The sequence below is a fragment of the Ictalurus furcatus genome, chromosome 6 (genome assembly GCF_023375685.1).
Source record: "Ictalurus furcatus strain D&B chromosome 6, Billie_1.0, whole genome shotgun sequence".
Lineage (NCBI taxonomy): Eukaryota > Metazoa > Chordata > Actinopteri > Siluriformes > Ictaluridae > Ictalurus > Ictalurus furcatus.
Genome location: NC_071260.1, coordinates 21,468,234 through 21,486,631, shown reverse-complemented (window position 1 = coordinate 21,486,631; position 18,398 = coordinate 21,468,234). Strand labels below are relative to the sequence as shown.

General features: G+C 38.9%; 1 protein-coding gene across 3 annotated transcripts; it reads right to left on the bottom strand.

Moving 5' to 3' along the window:
* Positions 1-1,416: 1,416 nt before the first annotated feature.
* On the bottom strand, positions 1,417-16,611 carry LOC128608910 (INO80 complex subunit D). Of its 3 annotated transcripts, XM_053627086.1 has the most exons (12): positions 16,360-16,611; positions 13,728-13,821; positions 13,341-13,438; positions 12,254-12,500; positions 8,092-8,846; positions 7,487-7,592; positions 7,022-7,246; positions 6,780-6,883; positions 6,458-6,591; positions 4,964-5,178; positions 2,890-3,047; positions 1,417-2,588 (listed from the first exon to the last, which is right to left on the bottom strand). In XM_053627086.1, exons 4-12 carry the CDS (start codon positions 12,469-12,471, stop codon positions 1,678-1,680), a joined length of 2,826 nt encoding a protein of 941 aa, XP_053483061.1. In that variant the 5' UTR covers positions 12,472-12,500; positions 13,341-13,438; positions 13,728-13,821; positions 16,360-16,611; the 3' UTR covers positions 1,417-1,677. The 3 variants fall into 3 exon arrangements, with proteins under 3 accessions (XP_053483061.1, XP_053483060.1, XP_053483059.1); XM_053627085.1 differs by lacking the exon at positions 13,728-13,821; XM_053627084.1 differs by lacking the exons at positions 13,341-13,438; positions 13,728-13,821.
* Between the last annotated feature and the right edge of the window lie 1,787 nt (positions 16,612-18,398).

The window sequence follows — 18,398 nt, the reverse complement described above, 5'->3', positions numbered from 1 at the left end:
TATCTCTCTTTGGACGCAAGCTTCCATGATAATCCAGTTAATTCACAACATGGGTCATTTGTGGTTGTATTCATGCAAACACCAAATTTTCCACTATTACTGCTAGCTGGATTTTAATAGCTATCAAAAATACTGTTGAACATTATCACAATGTTTTTGCCCAAAGAAATGACAAGAAAACACAAACAACATTCATTCGACTGGAAATATCAATCACTGGAATTTTGATAGCCATTAAAACTAGTGACGGACACACCACGAAACTAGAACCCCATCTCGTATCCTCCAAATCAGGTCTTTTTCTTCAAATAATTTTGTAGCTGCTTCAATGCCACCGAATGTACCTCACCAATTACGTCCAGATTCAATTACTACTCTATAAATATGTTACATATGACAATATATGCGATAGTTATTCTGTCTAAAATCTACCAAAACCATTGAGTGACTGCCAGAAGTGCCGGTGTATTAAAAACAGGCCAGGATTAAGTAAAGGTTGCTGCCTCTCAGGGGGAAGAGTCTGAGTGATAAAAACGTTGCCACAGTTTACAGGCCATGCAGCCGGTCTAGTGTGGAGTCTAAACCTGGTTTACTGTGGAGGTTCGAGGAGAAGTGTGTGAACAGTCCTGCTCTGTAGAAATTGCACCAAAAAGGTCCCAGCACAGCAAAGACAGAAAAGACCATTCAGCCATGCAGTCCTCATGTCTAGCCCCTATTAAAAAGACTGCTCTGCTTTAAAGAGAAACCTCACTAAGCCATTTGATTCTAAACTTAATAAGCACCATAGACAGGAACATTTTGAATCCTCATATTTGGTGAAAAATCAACGTGTATATATATATTTTTTTTCTTTTGTCATAAAAGCTATTTGTTTTCTGTACGAGTTATGTCGGTGTTTTATAAATGAGAGGAACACAGTCTAGCTCTAAGCTCTGTATTACGCAGAAGAGATCTTTTTTCCATTTTAAATGACACAAATGTTTTCACAGACCCACACTGTTCATGCAGTCTGGCTGCTCTGAGGTACACAACTAAAACTGACACACGGTTTAAATACTGTAATGATAGAATTTGCTGATGTGCTTTATTGCTTTGAGTAACCAGGTCTTTGCCTTCAGGTGCCTGTGAGGTCTCTGAACAGGAAAGTTTACAGCCCAGGATAAGTCCACTGAGTAAGCGTCATCTGAGTGTCTGCATAAAAGGTTTAATATGTACAGTGCAAGATAAAATCTTCTGGATAAAAGCTGTTTGGCAGATATTCTCAGTGTTTTGACACCCTCACTGTGATCAATTTTAAAATTTATATATTTTATATATATATATATATATATATATATATATATATATATATATATATATATATATATATATATATATATATATATATATATATATATATATATATATATACTCGGAAACAGCACAGACACTTCAATGCTGTCTGCTTCTGCTTACTGAAGCCTTGAATGAGAGACAGAGGGGTCAGTAAATGATGTGGTGACGTGGGAGAGGCAGTAACATGGTGACTGCTGTGCTGGGTTAAACCAGACCTCCAACTGAAACACAAACTCAGCACAAGAAAACATCATGATACCCCCTCCCCTTCAACTGCTTCAACAGAACCCTGAAAAGGCTAAGATGTGGGGGTGGGTGCATGTACATGCCTGTCTGTTCTTTTCACTTGCTCTGCTGGAAAGTAGGTGCAACACTGTTGGCACCTGCAGCAGTGACACCAGCACTCGTGAATCCCGTCGGGGGCGCTGTGGAACTGTGGCTGGGCTGTACGTCTTTCGGGATGCCGCTGTGAGAGGCGAGCTGATGACCGAAGGCTGCGCTGAATTGTGGGAGCTGCAGTTTGGGCTGGCTAGTGCTGAGCAGGTCACGGGGGGAGTTTGGAGGAGATGAGGAGGGAGCAGAGGGTGGGTGTGTGATGGAGGGAGGAGTAGACAGAGCGGTGGAGAGGAGATGAGTGTCCTGTGTCAAGAGGTTCCCAAACTGCATTGGTTCTGTGAGGGAGAGGGCGAGGTTGCTCCAGGAGGAGCGAGGAGCGCCTGGTAATCCGCTGAGAGGCACCTCCAGCAGGAGAGGAGGCTCAGTCTGGTAGGAGGCAGAGTGTGGGGAGGAGATATGGTCGCTGTAAGGAGACGGCACGTGGTCACTACTGTAATGGCTGCCTGGAGGAGAGGAGGGCAGCGCAGGCTCTCGTTTAAGGAGAGCCGAGTGAGGGAACGTTCGCTCATTCAGTGCACGGTTCGAGCCAGCAGCAGGCATTGAGGCAGTGGCTGGTGGTGGCTGCGGAGACAGGGATGGAGGGAAATGCTCATCTGCTGAGTGATGAAGGAGATTGTCCTCCAGCTCCAGACTCGGGAAGCTGTCCGATGCTATTCGGCCGTTTAGTAGGTCGCCCATGGCGGTCACCGTGACCCCGGAACCAGAGAAGACACTCATAGCGCGATGGTCATCAGCCGGGGCCAGTTCGGCCATGGAGTTTAAACACACCAGCGTGTCAGGATATGAACCCATCGCCTGTAGCGCACGAACCAGCTCCTCTGCCTCTTCTGTGGTAGGAAGAAGCTCACCATTCTTACCTAAACACAAATATTGTACATTTTAATCCACATGCAGAAGAGCTATGGAGATATCACACAATTACAACAGAAAAGACACACTGACAGTTTAATTCTAAATACCAGGCATGAACAGAAGCTCCACTCAGACAGTAACACCAGTGCACCACCATGTCACCTACATTAAAGTCACCTACCAAATAGTATCAATTCCTTTTCTGTCTTTTTTACTCGAAGGTTATGTAAGCGTTGGAACTTGCTGTTCTAATTAAAAAAAAAAAAAAAAGTGTGTGAATGAATGTGTGCGTTAGTGTGCAATTACCCTCAAACAGGTCAAAGTCCTGCAGATCATCAGGCAATCTGGGCAGCACATCAGAAAAGTCTTCCTGATTCAACTCCAAATCATTTGGAATGTCTGCTATATCAGTGGTGATGTCATCAGGAAGTTCATCTGCACTGAGGTCAGGTGTAGAGGGACTCCTGACGAGAGCACGAGAGCGAGAGAGATAAAGCAAGGCAAGATCTTGGAAATTGAAAGCAATAAATAAAACATTTAAAGTAAAACCAATGAAGTACTAGAGATCTGCCAATAATTTCTCCTCACTACATCAATGTTCCACCTGACAGTACTTGTATTGTGCATTACCGCACTAATTCAAAACCGGAACCCTGGTCGTATACCCGTGTCCATTTCGTACAGCACAATGGTACCTGTTGAAGAAAGGAGTTCTCTGGAGCAGCATTTTTTCCAGAGAACTCTGGACCAAGAGGGCCCATGGACAGCAGCTCCTCCAAACATACAGGTGCATCTCAAAAAATTTGAATATTGTGGAAGTGTTTTTTTTTTTATTAATTTTTTTTTTTTTTTTTTTTTTTTTTTTTTTACATAATTTAATTTGAAAAGTGGAACTTTCATATAATCTAGATTTATTACACATAAAGTGAAATATTTCAAGCCTTTTTTTGGTTTAATCTTGATTTTTACAGCTTACAGCTCAGAAATAAAAAAATCCAGTATCTTTAAATATTAGACTAAAGAATTTATAATACAGAAAATGTGGACCTTCTGAAAAGTATGTTAATTTATGCACTCAATACTTGCTCAGAGCTCCTTTTGCACAAATTACTGCATCAATGGGCTTCAAGTCAGGTGAGTTTTGCTGGCCAATCAAGCACAGTAATATCATGGACAGAAAACCAGTTACTAGTAGTTTTGGCGCTGTGGGCAGGTGCAAGTCCTGCTGGAAAAGGACTCCATCGCCATAAAGCTTGTCAGCAGATGGAAGCATGAAGTGCTCTAAAATCTCCTGGTAGACGCTGCATTGACTCTCGACTCAAGAAAACACAGTGGACCAGCAGATAACATGGCACCCCAAATCATCACTGACTGTGGTAACGTCACACTGGACTTCAAGCAACTTGGATTCTGTGTCCCTCCACTCTTCCTCCAGACTCTGGGACCTTGATTTCCAAACGAAATGCACAATTTACTTTCATCTGAAAAGAGGATTTAGGACAACTGAAGAACAGCCCAGTTTTTTTTTCCCACCTTAGCCCAGGCAAGACGCTTCTGACTTTGTCTCTGGTTCAGGAGTGGTGTGACACTGCGATATTTCTTTATTATAAATTCTTTATTCTAATATTTTGAGATACTGGATTTTTGATTTCGATGAGCTGTAACCTGTAATCAAGATTAAAACAAAAAAAGGCTTGAAATATTTCAATTTATGTGTAATAAATCTAGAATATATGAAAGTTTGACTTTCTTAATTAAATTATTCTTTAAAAAAATTCCACGATATTCAAATTTTTGGAGATGCACCTGTATTAATTTCAAACTATTAGGCTCATTGTTCATACATGTACAATAATATTCTGGTTATTTATTTGAGCCATACAGATTTTTATTCCTAATCTTTCCACATAGCAAGCACTTTAGGTCCAAGTTGACGTCATTTAATAAGCCTTGTTTCTGAGTTCCTGAGGATTAACTGATTTCAATTCAACTGACCAGTCAAACAGGCTGATAACTATTAACAAGCGCAATAATAAATATAACTTTTATAATCATGAGTTATGATTAGAAAATCATGGACCCCCTGGCTAGGCTGCACAGACCCCTTTAAGAGCCAACACCGCTCTGGAAGATATGGGGTTGAGAGATTCAAGATTGAGAAGCTGAAAGCAGTACTAGATGAAGTTATTAGACACTATTACTGACTGCTGTGCTGTACGGTCTGGGGGAAAGCAATTCGTGGTAGCTTGTGGGTTTTTCGTTTTGTTACAAATAAAGGTAAAAAAGTTGCATGTTATGTAGTTATGTTATGTACTGTACCGTACCATTCTGTCAGGTGGATAAGTACTATGCTGTGTGAGGCTGATGTGGGTATGTGTACCTGATACTGGCATGGTGAGTGGGCAGTGCCAATGTAAGAGGCATGGGCAGGTTGCCCTGTGGTAGGGCAGGAGGAATGGGTTTCTGGGGACGGCGCACTACTTTCCTCCTCTTTTTCTTGTGTTTCTTTGTCAACGCTGGTGGTTTGGTCTTTTTACGTGGTCGTCTCTGCTGCTGCTGCACCCGCCTGTTGCTATCCCCACGCAGGAAATTATCCTGCAGGAAACATCAAACAAACAAAACCTTTTAATGAAATCTTTTAACACAGAAGCCAACAATGGAAGATAATTTACTTGTTCTGTAGCAAGTCCTCAGCAGCCTGGTTTCATGGCTGGTCATAGTACTTACCCTGCCTTCACACTGGTTTTTAACATCACATGTGGTTCTATTTCAAATAACAGCACTGTCGAGTACTGTTTACTGCGTTATCAACATTATTTAATCCTTATTTAGTGTTTAATCGACTGTCAAATTGGTTTTGCTGAAAGGGATCTTTTCAAGGAAACGTATAAGTTTTCCTGGAAAAAAGGTCTACAATGATCTCCCCTTTTTTTTTTTTTTTTTTTTTTTAAAACTCTATGCTTGTGAAACAAAATACCATCCTTTACTTTTCCACTAATTTACCAGGACCTTATTTCTTAATTTTGGAGCAACATATGCTGCCATCCAGAGCAGGACACCGGCAAACCACATTCTGCCCGTATTACAAGCACATGGTTGCGTAAGCAGAGAGTGCGGGTGCTAGCATGGCCTGCCTGCAGACCTGTCTCCGATTGAGAATGTGTTGCATTATGAAGCGCAAAATAAGGCAACGAAGGCCCCATACAGCTGAAGAAGTGCATAATGGATGAACGCGGAAAATTCCGCTTGCTAAACTTAACCAACTGGTGTCTTCACTCAGCGCCCAAACGCTTAATAAGTGTTATTAAAAGAAAAGGTGATGTTACACAGCGGTAAACAGTCGACTGTCCCAAATTTTTTGGAGTGTGCTGTAGTCATCAGATTTTAAATGAGTGTATATTTTCAAAAATAAAATAAAGTCACAAAGTAAAACATCAAATAATATGTTCATAGTGTGTTTTCAATATAATACAGGGTGAACTGAATTTTCAGATGACTGTTTTTGTTTGTTTTTTGCATTTTCCATACTGTCCCAACTTTTTCAGAATTGGGGTTGTACATACATTTACATTATCTTGTAGTAAGGTGGTAGTAGCATTTTTTGTAATGTTTAGGCATATTACCTCCCTCTATATTCTCTAACTGCGGGTAAATAAACCATACTCTTCACTCTTGTATAGGGAATATAACCCAAGTATAAGACAGATAACTACTGGTACTTGTTAATTTGTAATGCCACTGTACATAAATTGCCTTCATATAACAGATGTTTATTGTATGTATGTATGTATAATATATGTCATTATTCTGATCTGGGAGAGAGCCCAACAATTACATTTAAAAAAATAAATAAATAAATAAATAAATTGATTACCATTTTCTTGGCATGTTCATCACAGAGAGGTGTCTGGTGTGTGATGTCGAAGACGGGGACAGAGCACTGCTGCCCATCAGCAAATCGTGCCGTGCAGCTGGAGAAGAGCTGCTGCGAGCGGTTCAGCAGGATATCTACAAAGCAACACTGTAAAGGGATAACACCATCCAAAATACACCTCCACATAAGATGTGAAATGTACATCTGCTCATAATCAAAATGGAGCAAGAATTTCACTAGAACACACACAGATGTGGTGGTGATCATTTGTAATATGTAACCGGTGCACTGCAGTATATGCGGGCACATGGCAGAAGGATACGTTGGAAGCAGTGGCGTGTAAAAGGCAGAGATGGGTTGCTGCAAGGTTGACCCTTGGTGCTACCAGTACAGACAGATTTTTCCACTTCCTGTTGTACTGCACGCCTAGAAAACATGAAACATCTTATAACATACACTTTCAACCTCTCTAAAACCTATTCTCATTCATTCTCTCTCTCTCTCTCTCTCTCTCTCTCTCTCTCTCTCTCTCACACACACACACACACACCTCAGTTCTAATACCTGCTCACGGTGTGTGATGTTTTGCTGAGCTGTTGGATGAGTTCTCCTGTGCAGTCAGGGTCCTTGCTGGCTGCATGGAGCAGAGCTTTCCTAAAGGCGTACTTGTATCTGGTGTGGCGAGTGGCAGCTCTCTCTTGCCTACACAGGTGCTTGTAGCGCTCCTGCAGGTATGTACAGAGCTGAGCCAGACGAGACCGCCTAGGCTCCTCACGTTCACCAATGGAACTGTGGGGGGGACAGAACAACTATAAGAATATGGTAGAAGAATTGGTAGACTAACTGAATCACAGTAAAAAAATTCCTCTACAACTGCTTACCAGAAGGACTACATTTACAGAGGGACACAGCTGATAGATTTTATCTTACAAGCCAGGTAACATGGTCTACCAGTTTCATCACATCCAAGCAGAAGTCACACTTCAGCGTGCTCATGTACGTTTCTACAATTTCAAAAGAATTCCTTACTGGTGGTGAGGACTCCCTTCCTGCAGTCTCCAGGCCTGAGGCAATGAAGGAATTCTCTCTTCTGCTTCTTCATCCTCATCAGCACTTTCATCAGACCAGTCCAGTCCTGAATACACAGTTATACAGGTTAGTATCGCTCCATGAATACATAGTCACTTATTATTTTATATTATAATACATTTCATATATATATTTTATATAGAAAATAATAATGTCTGCAGCTTGTCACAGTATTTAACCCTCCTATTATGTAATGGGTCAATTGAACCCATTACCACATTTGAGATGTCTGAAATACTGGTTAATCTCTTTTTCTCTCGAAATTAAATGCAAAGTCAAAAAAATTCAATGACCCTAAATGAGGAAAATATTTCTACTTATGGCTTGTCTTGGACAACCATAATAACGGTTTACTGTTTTAAGCTGTTCCTTGCTGTTTTTGTGTGTATTTAAACTGTGGAAGTCATTTTGAACCAAGAACATTTTTTTACAACATAATAGGAGGGTTAAGTTAGTGAGGCAAGTCTGAATTACTGTTTATTGGTGCTCTCTGTCTATGAGGCTGGTAAAACATTAAAACTGTATGTTTAATAAGCTATTAATACCAAGATGAAGGAAGAGGTCTCCATGCTCTTTGTGTCTGTTTGCACAGAGCTGCACAAGATGCTGTAGTCTTGACAGGCAGGCAGGAGGTGCTATGAAGGCAGTGGGTCGCATAGCAATGGTGCGGCTCTGTGGACACTCCCGCGTGCCAGCAGGTGGGTGACTGGGGGCAGTGAGGAAGGTTTTCCGGTACTGCTGGCCTGATGGGGAGGGCGTGGCAGGCACCAGAGATTCTCCAGTCGGAGCTGGTGCTGGCTTAAATAGCAGAGCCTGTGATGCCCCCTGCTGGATGTAGGAAGCGTGGCCAGCATGCTGGGTGGGTGGGGGAGGTGCAGGTGGTGCTGCTGGTGTTGGTAGGTGCGGCGATCTGGGCAGTGTGCAGGTCACTGTGATTGGTGTCAATTGCTCCGACGTGGGTGAAGGAAGGTCAGCATCATGGCGTGGCCCTTGCTGATTGAGTACTAGCCGACTAGCAGGTTTCCTCTTAAGTACAGAGTTCTTGCGTGTGGTGCTCTCTACTTCATCCCCGTCCTCCTCATAAAAGGCGAAGGGGTCAAGCAGGTGTGTGTCGGACAGGGCAAGGTGGGGCAGACGGGTACAGGGTGGAGAAGGAGGCAAACCATCTAAACCATTAGAGGCTTTGAGAGCTAGAGAGGGCACTGTGATGTTCAGCGCCACAGAATCCAACGTATCATGCTTTTTCTTACGCTCTTTCTTGGGGATGAAGCCCAGCACTTGCAGGTGGCTGTTACAGTATCTAAAATAGAAAACAATGTACCATTAAACATTAATAAAACAATGGTGACAGGCATGTCATAAACTTTAATGGAAATCAAGGTCATCTGCTGCAGATACAGCTAACTAAACTGTATTATCTTTCCTCTTACTGCATTTACAATGCAATCAGCAAATTGCACCATGGATACAGAAACATACATAATAAAAATGCTGCAAGTAAATTTACATGCACATTAATAATCATTAAATACATTATTAACTAGTATTAAAACCAAACAAAGATAAATTTACATGGATTTAGCCCAATAACCAAACTCGATAACATAGAAGTAAACATCAAGCCACTCTATATGTCCTCATTGGTTATGAGATCATTACTATTTTTAACTTTCCCTTTCTTTCAACTGACCCTTGATCCCTTATACTCATTATTGCAGATTTTTCTTTTTGTTTTTTATTTAAATGCTGGCATTTTAAAAGATTTTGATAAAGTATTTCTGTCTAGTATACATTATATTCTTCTCAATCTCTGCAGTTGCTATTTTATCTAAGGCCTTCCTTTCCTCCTTTAACTCCTCGTAAACTTCCTTATTTTTATTTTCCTCATGCTTTTCTTGTAAACTTTAAAAAAAAAATTCTAAGTTTAACTTCTCTATTTGACTTTTTCAATTATGCATATGCTATTATTTCCCCCTTCATCGTGGCTTTAGCAGCCTCCCACAGTATAACTGATGTCACTTCTCCATTATCATTACTCTGTATATAATTTTTAAAATAACGTATTATTTTATCTTTAAAAATATTATCCCTAAGAAGAGAATTATTAAACCTTCATATTGAGGTTCCTTGTATACTCCCAAGCTCCATTTCTACCATCATTACTGCATGATCTACTACAGTTGTTGGCAAAATTTCACAGTTCTTTACCCTTAGCACATAGTTTTTAAACATAATCTAATCTATAATAAATATTATGAACTTCAGAGTAATATGTAAACTCTTTAATCTGTGGATGCATTAAACACCACACATCTATCAACCCCAGCTCCTCACCTGCTTGATGCAGAATGTTTTCTTGTACTCTGAGTATCTAATTCTTCATCCATAACCAAATTGAAATCTCCTGCCATAAACATTATTCCTTTAATATCCATTAACAACAACAATAAAATATATATTTTTAAATTTTACATTTTCCCCAGGTGGGTTGTATATATTAATTAAACTTACTATTTGCCCTTCTAATTCTCCTCTCACAAATACAGATCTTCCCTCCTTGTCTATTTTATTAAATTCACTAGTTCAGGTATTCCGTAACCATTATTGCTACTCCTCTTTTTGATGATGTAAATGATGATGCAAATACTTGAGCTCCAACCAACATTTCTAATTTTTTATGTTCATCTTTATTTATAATAATAATTATTATTATTATAATTTCCCCTTTAGCTCTCTTAAGTTTCTGAAGTACCTTCTTTCTTTTTATTGGGTTGTTCAGACCATTTGTGTTTAAAGTTATTATTTTAAGACCCCCCCCCCCCACCCCCATTTACTTCTTTCTTTCCCCCTTAATAATGATGTGAATATCATCATAAAAGGACACATTCAATTCTTTCACCTCATTTTCTTCCCTCATAAACACGCACACAAATAAACAAAAAAAAATAAAACAAACTCCCAACTTGTGCAAAAACAAAGAACATGCATTCACTCTTAACAATGGACTTCCAACTGTGGCATCCTTCACAGGTTTGCCTAATATTGTCCAAAATTTCTTTTGATTTTGGGCAAAGGGGTCTCCAAATTCCCAATGCATTTGCTCCCCTAACATTTAGTGATTTTCAAACTGTAAGAGATTCCTCTTTCCTCCCCTTAAAACATTTTTACAGAACACAAAAAAGAGAGCAGGAGAGAAAATGGGGAGAGAGAGAGGGAAGAAGGGAAAAAAAACTTGTAACTTCCAACTATTTAACCCTTGTTAAATTATGTACATTTCATTCTTTCCCTCCCCAACAGTAATAATAATAAAAATCAGTAAACAAAACTTAAATTCCCTCCTTCATCACCCCTCCATAATTCATTGGGGATTATTTAATCGTTAACCTGAGGTTGATACCTTTCTCTAACTTAAGGCCATTAAATTTAATCAGCACCTTATGTGTTTCATCATTCATCTTGTCTCTCCAAGGCATTTAGAAAGTACTGCTCCCACTTATCTAAATTTCCCTGACGAATCCGTTGAATTTTAGTCCATCCTGTAATCTCCAGTGGTCATTGAATTTCCTGCTCCCCCTTCATTCGTTCTTCCCATCTCCTCCGGGAATCATTTGTTGTATTCAACTGCCTGAATATTGTCATATGTCTGCTGGCCTTCCTTCCAGAAAATTCTCAGTTTTACCAGGTATCGAAAGTGGGACTTAATGTGTTTTTCTTGACGCTTTTGGCATCCATCTAAAAGAATTCCGCTGTTCTAGGTTTTTTGCTGAAAATTCCTGATTGAAGTATACTCTATTCCCCTCGTAAGTTATCTCTCTCTTTGCCCAAATAACCTGTAACATTTGTTGCTTCATATTCCATGTCAAATCTCTGACTATAATGGATCATGCTTGTGATCTTTAATTGGGGATTTCATCGATTAAGTAAGGTGCGCTTGTACTATTGTCAAATGTTCAGTGATACCGCAGGCCTCTTTCAACAAATCCCACAATGTCAATTCCTTCTCTTATCCAATAGATTTGTATATTATTTTGCAGCGATTTATTTTGTGGATATTCAGTCCTTTCACACAGCGTTTTGCTTTCTTGTAGAAGAAAACTTAAAGCTTGTGTTGAAAGCTGCTGTCTTTCCTCCACCTCAGTGACTCCATCCTCTGCTTGTTGAATTCACACTTTCAGATCTCCAACAATTCCTTATAACTCCTTTACATCATTCCTTAACTCACCGATCTCTTGTTTAGTATCCTTGGAAGAACCTTGAAACTCTTCTAAATTCCATAATTTAATCTTTTAATGACTTGAGGAGCTCATTGACTACTTCTCCAGCCATAGCAGCTTCTTTTCTTTTCACTCTTAGTTTCTGTCTTCGCTCCGGATCTCAATAGCATATCAAAACAATCATCTTAAAAGGTACAAAGAGAAAACAAATTCTCAAACCCCCAAACAATCTTAGAAACGGGATATTCAGAGTCAGTTTTTTTTTTTAACCACGCCAATCGAATGCGTGGCATTCCACCGGAAGTCCCCATAAAACAAAACTTAGGCTACTAGCTGAGCTGGGGGGGAAAAAAAATGCATGTTTTGAGTCTCAGGAAATCGCCTGTGTACACCTGAGATTTTGTGATTCTAGGATAATAAAGCTCAAATCTGAATCGCCTGTCAGGTGAATAGAACTTGCAAGTAGGTACAAAGTAAAACGAGAACAACTCACCTGCGGTCCTCGGCTTTAGGAATGGGGTTGGTGCATCGCTGGCTGTTGTACTTGGCCACATATTCACACTGTTTAAAGGGAGCAGTCTTGTCCTCTAAAACATGACGTATGCAGAAGGCATATCCATTGAGTCTGCGCTGCTTGCAGAGTTTAGGGCTGTATGAGCACAAAGGCTTATTGTCCACCTCCGAGAAGTGTATGTGTTTCCCCTCATACATCACGTGACTCTATTCCTTGAAAACATCAGCTGACAAAAAAGGGAAAACTTTATTAGCTCTGTATTCAACATCACAATACACAACTCTTATAGCAGTATGACATTTAGGACATAATTAGAATATGTACATCACAATTAACATTAAGTGTTAACAGATCAAATAAACCGGCCTAAATTTGTTTGACTCATTAATATTCAAAAGCAAATGTAATATACGGTCTATTTACACCAGGGGTAAACAAATTATAAATTAATTAGCTGGCACACTGGGTAGGCAAAAGCTCGAGTGTGCTGCCCAATACCATATTTGGGATTCCCAGAAACTGACTTAACAAAAAAACTGGTAGATCATGTAATAGAACAATTTATGGAGAGCTAGTTTGCTAAGTAAGTACATTAATACAGACTAAGGGAAATAAACAAACTTTCTAATGTACCACATCACATTTGCACCAGTGATAAAAAGTTAGTAGGTTGCTTCAGCTATGAGCTGTGGTGATCTCTCCTTTCATAGCATGTGCAGGATATTATTCAGGTCTGGATAGTCTTTTCTGACGATACGTTTAACCATTAGCTGAAAGTGTGTAGACATCAGGACAGTTACATTATTCAGATTCAGGACTCAGAACAAGTAGCTCATGCTACAGTTTAACCTTAAGGTGTGTCGCACCACAGGGAAGCACATTATATTTAAAAATACACACCAAATAAAAACTTCTATTTTGCATAATCAATAACAGGTAGGTTTTTTTCTTTTTCTGGTTGCAGCCACAAAACTATGAATAAAAAAATAATAGCCTGGACACACAATCTGCTTGTCCTGAGAACCTGGGTTATTAACTTGTAGTGCTGGGTCCTTTGTCGACACACCTTTGTTGAGTTCAAGTCGAGACAAAGTCCTTAACCAATCGAGTCCGAGTCCAAAAGGGGCCGAGTTGGATTCAAGTCCGAGTCCTTAATGGCCAAGTCTGAGTCGAATCCAGCAGAGTCCAGAAAATAATTAAATTGAAAAAAAAGGTTTTAAATTGCAATTGTGAACTCAACAGTGAGCTGTTTAATATTTTAACCTTCACAAACCAATGGCAACATAAATATAACAAAAAATACCTCTATTACACCTTCCATTGCCATTTAATATTTTTATTTCATGTCATCAGCACTTCAACTAGTTTCCTACCAAAAAATGCTTTCAAAGAAAAAAAAGGGATATAGATGTATATGTAGAACTTTTATTATATGACAAGAATATGAAAATACCAATGAACGTGTTTTGTTATTGTGTCACTATATTGTGTCCTCCAATTCAAGTTGACATTTCAATGATTTGATGCCTCTCCCCCAGTTATATAGGCTGAGAGAGAGAGAGAGAGAGAGAGAGAACAGAGTAGAGTTACATTTAGCAGCATGTCATAACAAGCTTCATGCTTTATTACTGCTTTTAATCTGTCTATGAATGACAACAAACTCATTTCTAAACACAGCTCTGTTCTTCTAACTTTTTTTTTTATTTTAATTCCTAAGATGATAAAAGGGGTTTATGATATATACTACATTAAGAAGTACATTTCACATTTTACATGACATTCAAGCCTGGAATAACCAAATCGTAATGTTTAGGGGTGGGCAATATGACTACAGTCTTATTTCATGAAAATGATAACGTTTTCTCAGGTAGGTCTAGTAGTATTCAAGTAAGAAATACTACGGAAACTGAATAAACCAATTAAATATAAAATAAAATAGACATCACTGTATGATATATACAGTGATTCTTATTAAATTTACTGAAGTTATTCAGTCAAATGAGTGAGTGGGTAATTTTCTCTTTGTCTTTTGTTGACTAACATTAATGACATGGTCAGCTTTAGGTCACTTTAAGCCCTAATGCACAGATCCAATATACTGTATTGACACACCTCCAATTTTTTCCCAACTGTTTACATTCAGTTAAGACATAACTGTGTTTGCGTGAATACTCGACCACACCTTCACTTTGACATGATGTGTGTGTATTTATTTGAGTGTCCAACAGTAATACGCCGATAAGAGAACTCAATTCAGTACTTGCATTATGAGGCATTGTCAGACAGGCAGACATCCATTAATTTCTTGTTGTTATTTATTTTTTATCTTTCTTTTCATGTTACACATGACGCGGACTCGACTGTACTCCGAGTCCGTGTCAAGTTAGAGTACAAATTTACCTGAGTACATGACAAGTTTGAGTTTGTTCATAATCGGACTCGAATTTGTTCAGTCATTCTGTATATGAAAAAGAGGGCTGAGAACATATTTAAAGGGACATCTTAACCCTCTTCCTCAAAGGTGGATCTGAATCAGAGTTGGGGGTTTTTCACATGCTCAACAGAAAGAAAAATCTTTACAACAAGGTATCTGATTACAAGTAACATGGCAATGCTGTCAAAGAAGGAAAGAAAGTTTATGAAGTAATTAAGGGAAGATATTCATTTGTTTACGTTGGCAGGATGCAACACCGTTACACATGGGAGAAGTCAGGTGAGGTCAGGGGATGAGAGTGACACTAGTCACTTATCAGTGCAAACACACCGAGGTCACTGAGGACACTGAAGCATAGTGAGACTAAAAAACATGTGGTCATAGAACCGACCAATATTAATCATCCCGTACAAAATGCCTAAATACATGCATGGCATAAATAATACGCATATAAATAACTATAAACTGGTAAGGGTTTAGCTTGATATTATTACGGACTGGACATCAGTCTCGTTTAAACAAACCCAAATGTGGGGGGAAATTAACACAGTCCTAAGTTTTGGTTTGCTTTTTACTTTCAGTTTGTGATTTCTTACACGCTGAGTAAGTCATGCATATTAACAGCAGATGAAATTGCGACTACTTTCTGGACGATAACAGAACAGCTGTAAAATAACACGAGAGCCACAACGCTATAGTCGTAGCTTGCTAGTTAACCGTATAAAGTAAATAGAGCTTTAAACAAACGATAAACATACGTGGGTGGCTTGGCTATATGAGGTAAAAAAAATTAAAAACGTCTTATTTTGCTACCAGGTTAATATAATTAATCCGCGTATAGATAGCCACCGTCGGTTCAGTTAACTGCAAACAACGTTAAATTTGAAGTAAAGTGAACTAGCTAACCAACTGTCAATATAAACAATTATAGGCGAACATTAAAAGCGACATCGCAAATTACACAGAGGCACACATTTATTTTATTTATTTTATTAATTTTTTTCATCTAATATAACCAGTGTTAGCCAGTAGCTAAAAACATTTCCCAGAGAGCACTAGTTAGCTTAGCCGATATATGTAAAATACACCGCGTTAGCTGGATAACTAGCTAATAGTGCTAAAAACAAAGCCGCCGTATCCAGGAAACGCGCACACATTAACACAGTTCTAGCATATTTTCGAACTCCTACTGGGCTATATAAAAACATACTATTTTATACAGATTTTTTGTATTCCTCACTATTTAAATAGTATCGACTAGGTTCATTAATCGCACTTATCTTTGTTACAAAGAAAGCCTAAGGGCAGGCGCACAGGCCTCCTCACCCAGGCCCACAAAAACAAAACTGCTAAGGTTAGCCAGTTCCGCAGCATGCTAGCTAGCGTAAAAAAAAAAAACATTAACGCAGGCTTAAAAGAGAATGAAATAACTTTATGTGCTGGGTTAAAGGCACACATAAAAATTAAATGTTTTAACTGTATTTTACCATGTTTACCATGGCTACAGATGGTAAATAGAAGGCGGATGAAAACAGCGGCCCACGGTCAGCTCGAAATCCCCGGCCCTCGAGTGGCAACCATACCAGATTAGAGCGCTGTAAAGCGGCGGCTTCACTAGTAAAGCGGCCGGCTGTAAGATAGTTAGGCTTACCTTCAATTAGTACAGGCTGTACGGGGTATTCACTCCGGGTGCACTGTGGAAATGCCTAATATACTCAGCTGGACCAGTTATGCATCAGTACTCGATATGCTACGGATAATAATCCTTTTTGATTCCGTGCGCCAGTAATTATAGAGTAATGGTGCATTAAAATGTATATTACCCTCGGCTAACATTGGAAGTGCTAGGCTGCTGGGTTTTTTTTTTAGTTCAGTCCTCGGTAGACTCCTCACAGCACCACTATCGGCACTGCGGGGACATGACAACACCGTAAAGCTCGACAACAACCTCTTCTACCATATTGGAAGTTGGGCTAGGTATTAACTACAGGCGAAATGCCGAATCATTATGCACTTCCATTTCACTAAACTGTCATGGTTTTGTGGGACAGAGGATGTCCTGAAATGTCCGGCAAGTAGAAAGTTTGAGTGTGTTCTGTAAAGCATTTTGTCAGGCTGACCACACGTCCTCCCTGATGTCGAGCTAAGTTGTGTCTCTGTGTGTGTGAGAGAGAGTGTGTGCATTAGTCACTGCATGACAGAACAGCTCCGCTCTTTCTTATTGACCAGGAGCACTTTCCTCAAGAAGAATGAGAGCTGCAAACATTACACATCCACTGTGGGCGTACAGCACTTTCCTTACTAAGTTGTTATAAACTTAAAATCTGTGCTCTGTAGCGCACAGTGTCAATGCATATAATTTGTTAAAATATATGTGAATATCACAAAAATAACAATAATACTGTTTAAAAATATTTCAGGGTCTTAAAGCATATTCTTTATTGCATTGACAAGTATGCATTTAGTTACTTAATTAACTGACCATTTGTTATTGTGTTCGATTTGTTTATAATTTGACATGTTTTATAATTTGACGTTTTTTTAATTTGCCAAAAATAAAAATCTGAAAGACGATCAGTGAATTATTGTTTTTATGGTTGCTAAAGCATTTTTTCCCCTCCCAATTTTAGTACCTAAATTTACATAATTTTTATTCACCATAATACAGGGATGAAATGGAATTGGAGTAGTTAAAGGTTTAATTATAGCTTTTTCAATCAATTATCTTTACAAATTATTAGAACTTTCCAGCTATTGAAACTGTTGTTTAAAGGACAGCACTTTATTACCTCTTATTTTACCTCTTATGTCTACAAAAAAGAAGTGTAGACTTCTTTGACTTCTAATTTCCTCCAATATGCTGACATTTAGACTTAAATCACATACTGCAAAGGCACCAAAAGAAAGTATTGACAAACTTTCAAAATCTATCATTGTCCTTGTCTGTCCAAGACGAACATGGTTGCATGTGCAGAAACAAGCAGGGCCAACAAAAAATAAAGCTTGTCTTCATCTCAAAATAAAGACAGTTCAAAAAAGACTGCATAACAAAAACTTTGGAGCCATAAAAACTCCAAATATAAATATTGAGAGCACACTTGTCATGCTAAAAGCCTGTAACTTTACATCAATTACGCTTCTAACTGCCTGGGAAAACTCATAACCTGATGGATTAAAATATAGCTTGTGTACTTAAGTAATGAAACGTTTCATCAAATTATTGTTACATGTTATTTACATGTAACAATTATTAATAAATATTAACTGAACCTGCTGTTTGTAGTTTCTAACAGAAAATAAGTCTTCTATCAAAGGCTGTTCTTCTGTGGTTGAGCCTCTCATGATTGGGTCAGTGTTCAGCAGCCAATGATGCAAAATTTATTTGACAAAATGGAGTGTGACAATAGAAATAAAGGTAGTTAATGGTGGTAAAGCACATGAGCAAATGCATATACAGTACTGTCCATAAGGCTTTGGCATATGTAAAGAAATGCTGTAAAGTACAAAGGAAGACATTGAGCACATTAATCAGCCAACATGTAGAAGTCTGACTTGAGCACTGACTTGGGCAGCACTAGTTTTCTAAACATAGTCTGAGTTACAATTCTTATCACCTGACCTCTGTGATCCCTTGTACCGGTTAAGTCGGGACTAACCCTAACCGTAACATCTCCGTATTTATTACAGAGG

What these genes read in the sequence shown, in the direction of transcription:
- LOC128608910 (XM_053627086.1), bottom strand. Translation starts at nt 12,471, where the DNA reads ATGTATGAGGGGAAACACATACACTTCTCGGAGGTGGACAATAAGCCT. An exon ending in ACATCACACACCGTGAGCAG is followed by an intron (nt 6,884 to 7,021) that starts GTATTAGAACTG and finishes CATGTTTTCTAG; the next exon opens with GCGTGCAGTACAACAGGAAG. An exon ending in TACACGCCACTGCTTCCAAC is followed by an intron (nt 6,592 to 6,779) that starts GTATCCTTCTGC and finishes GTTGCTTTGTAG; the next exon opens with ATATCCTGCTGAACCGCTCG.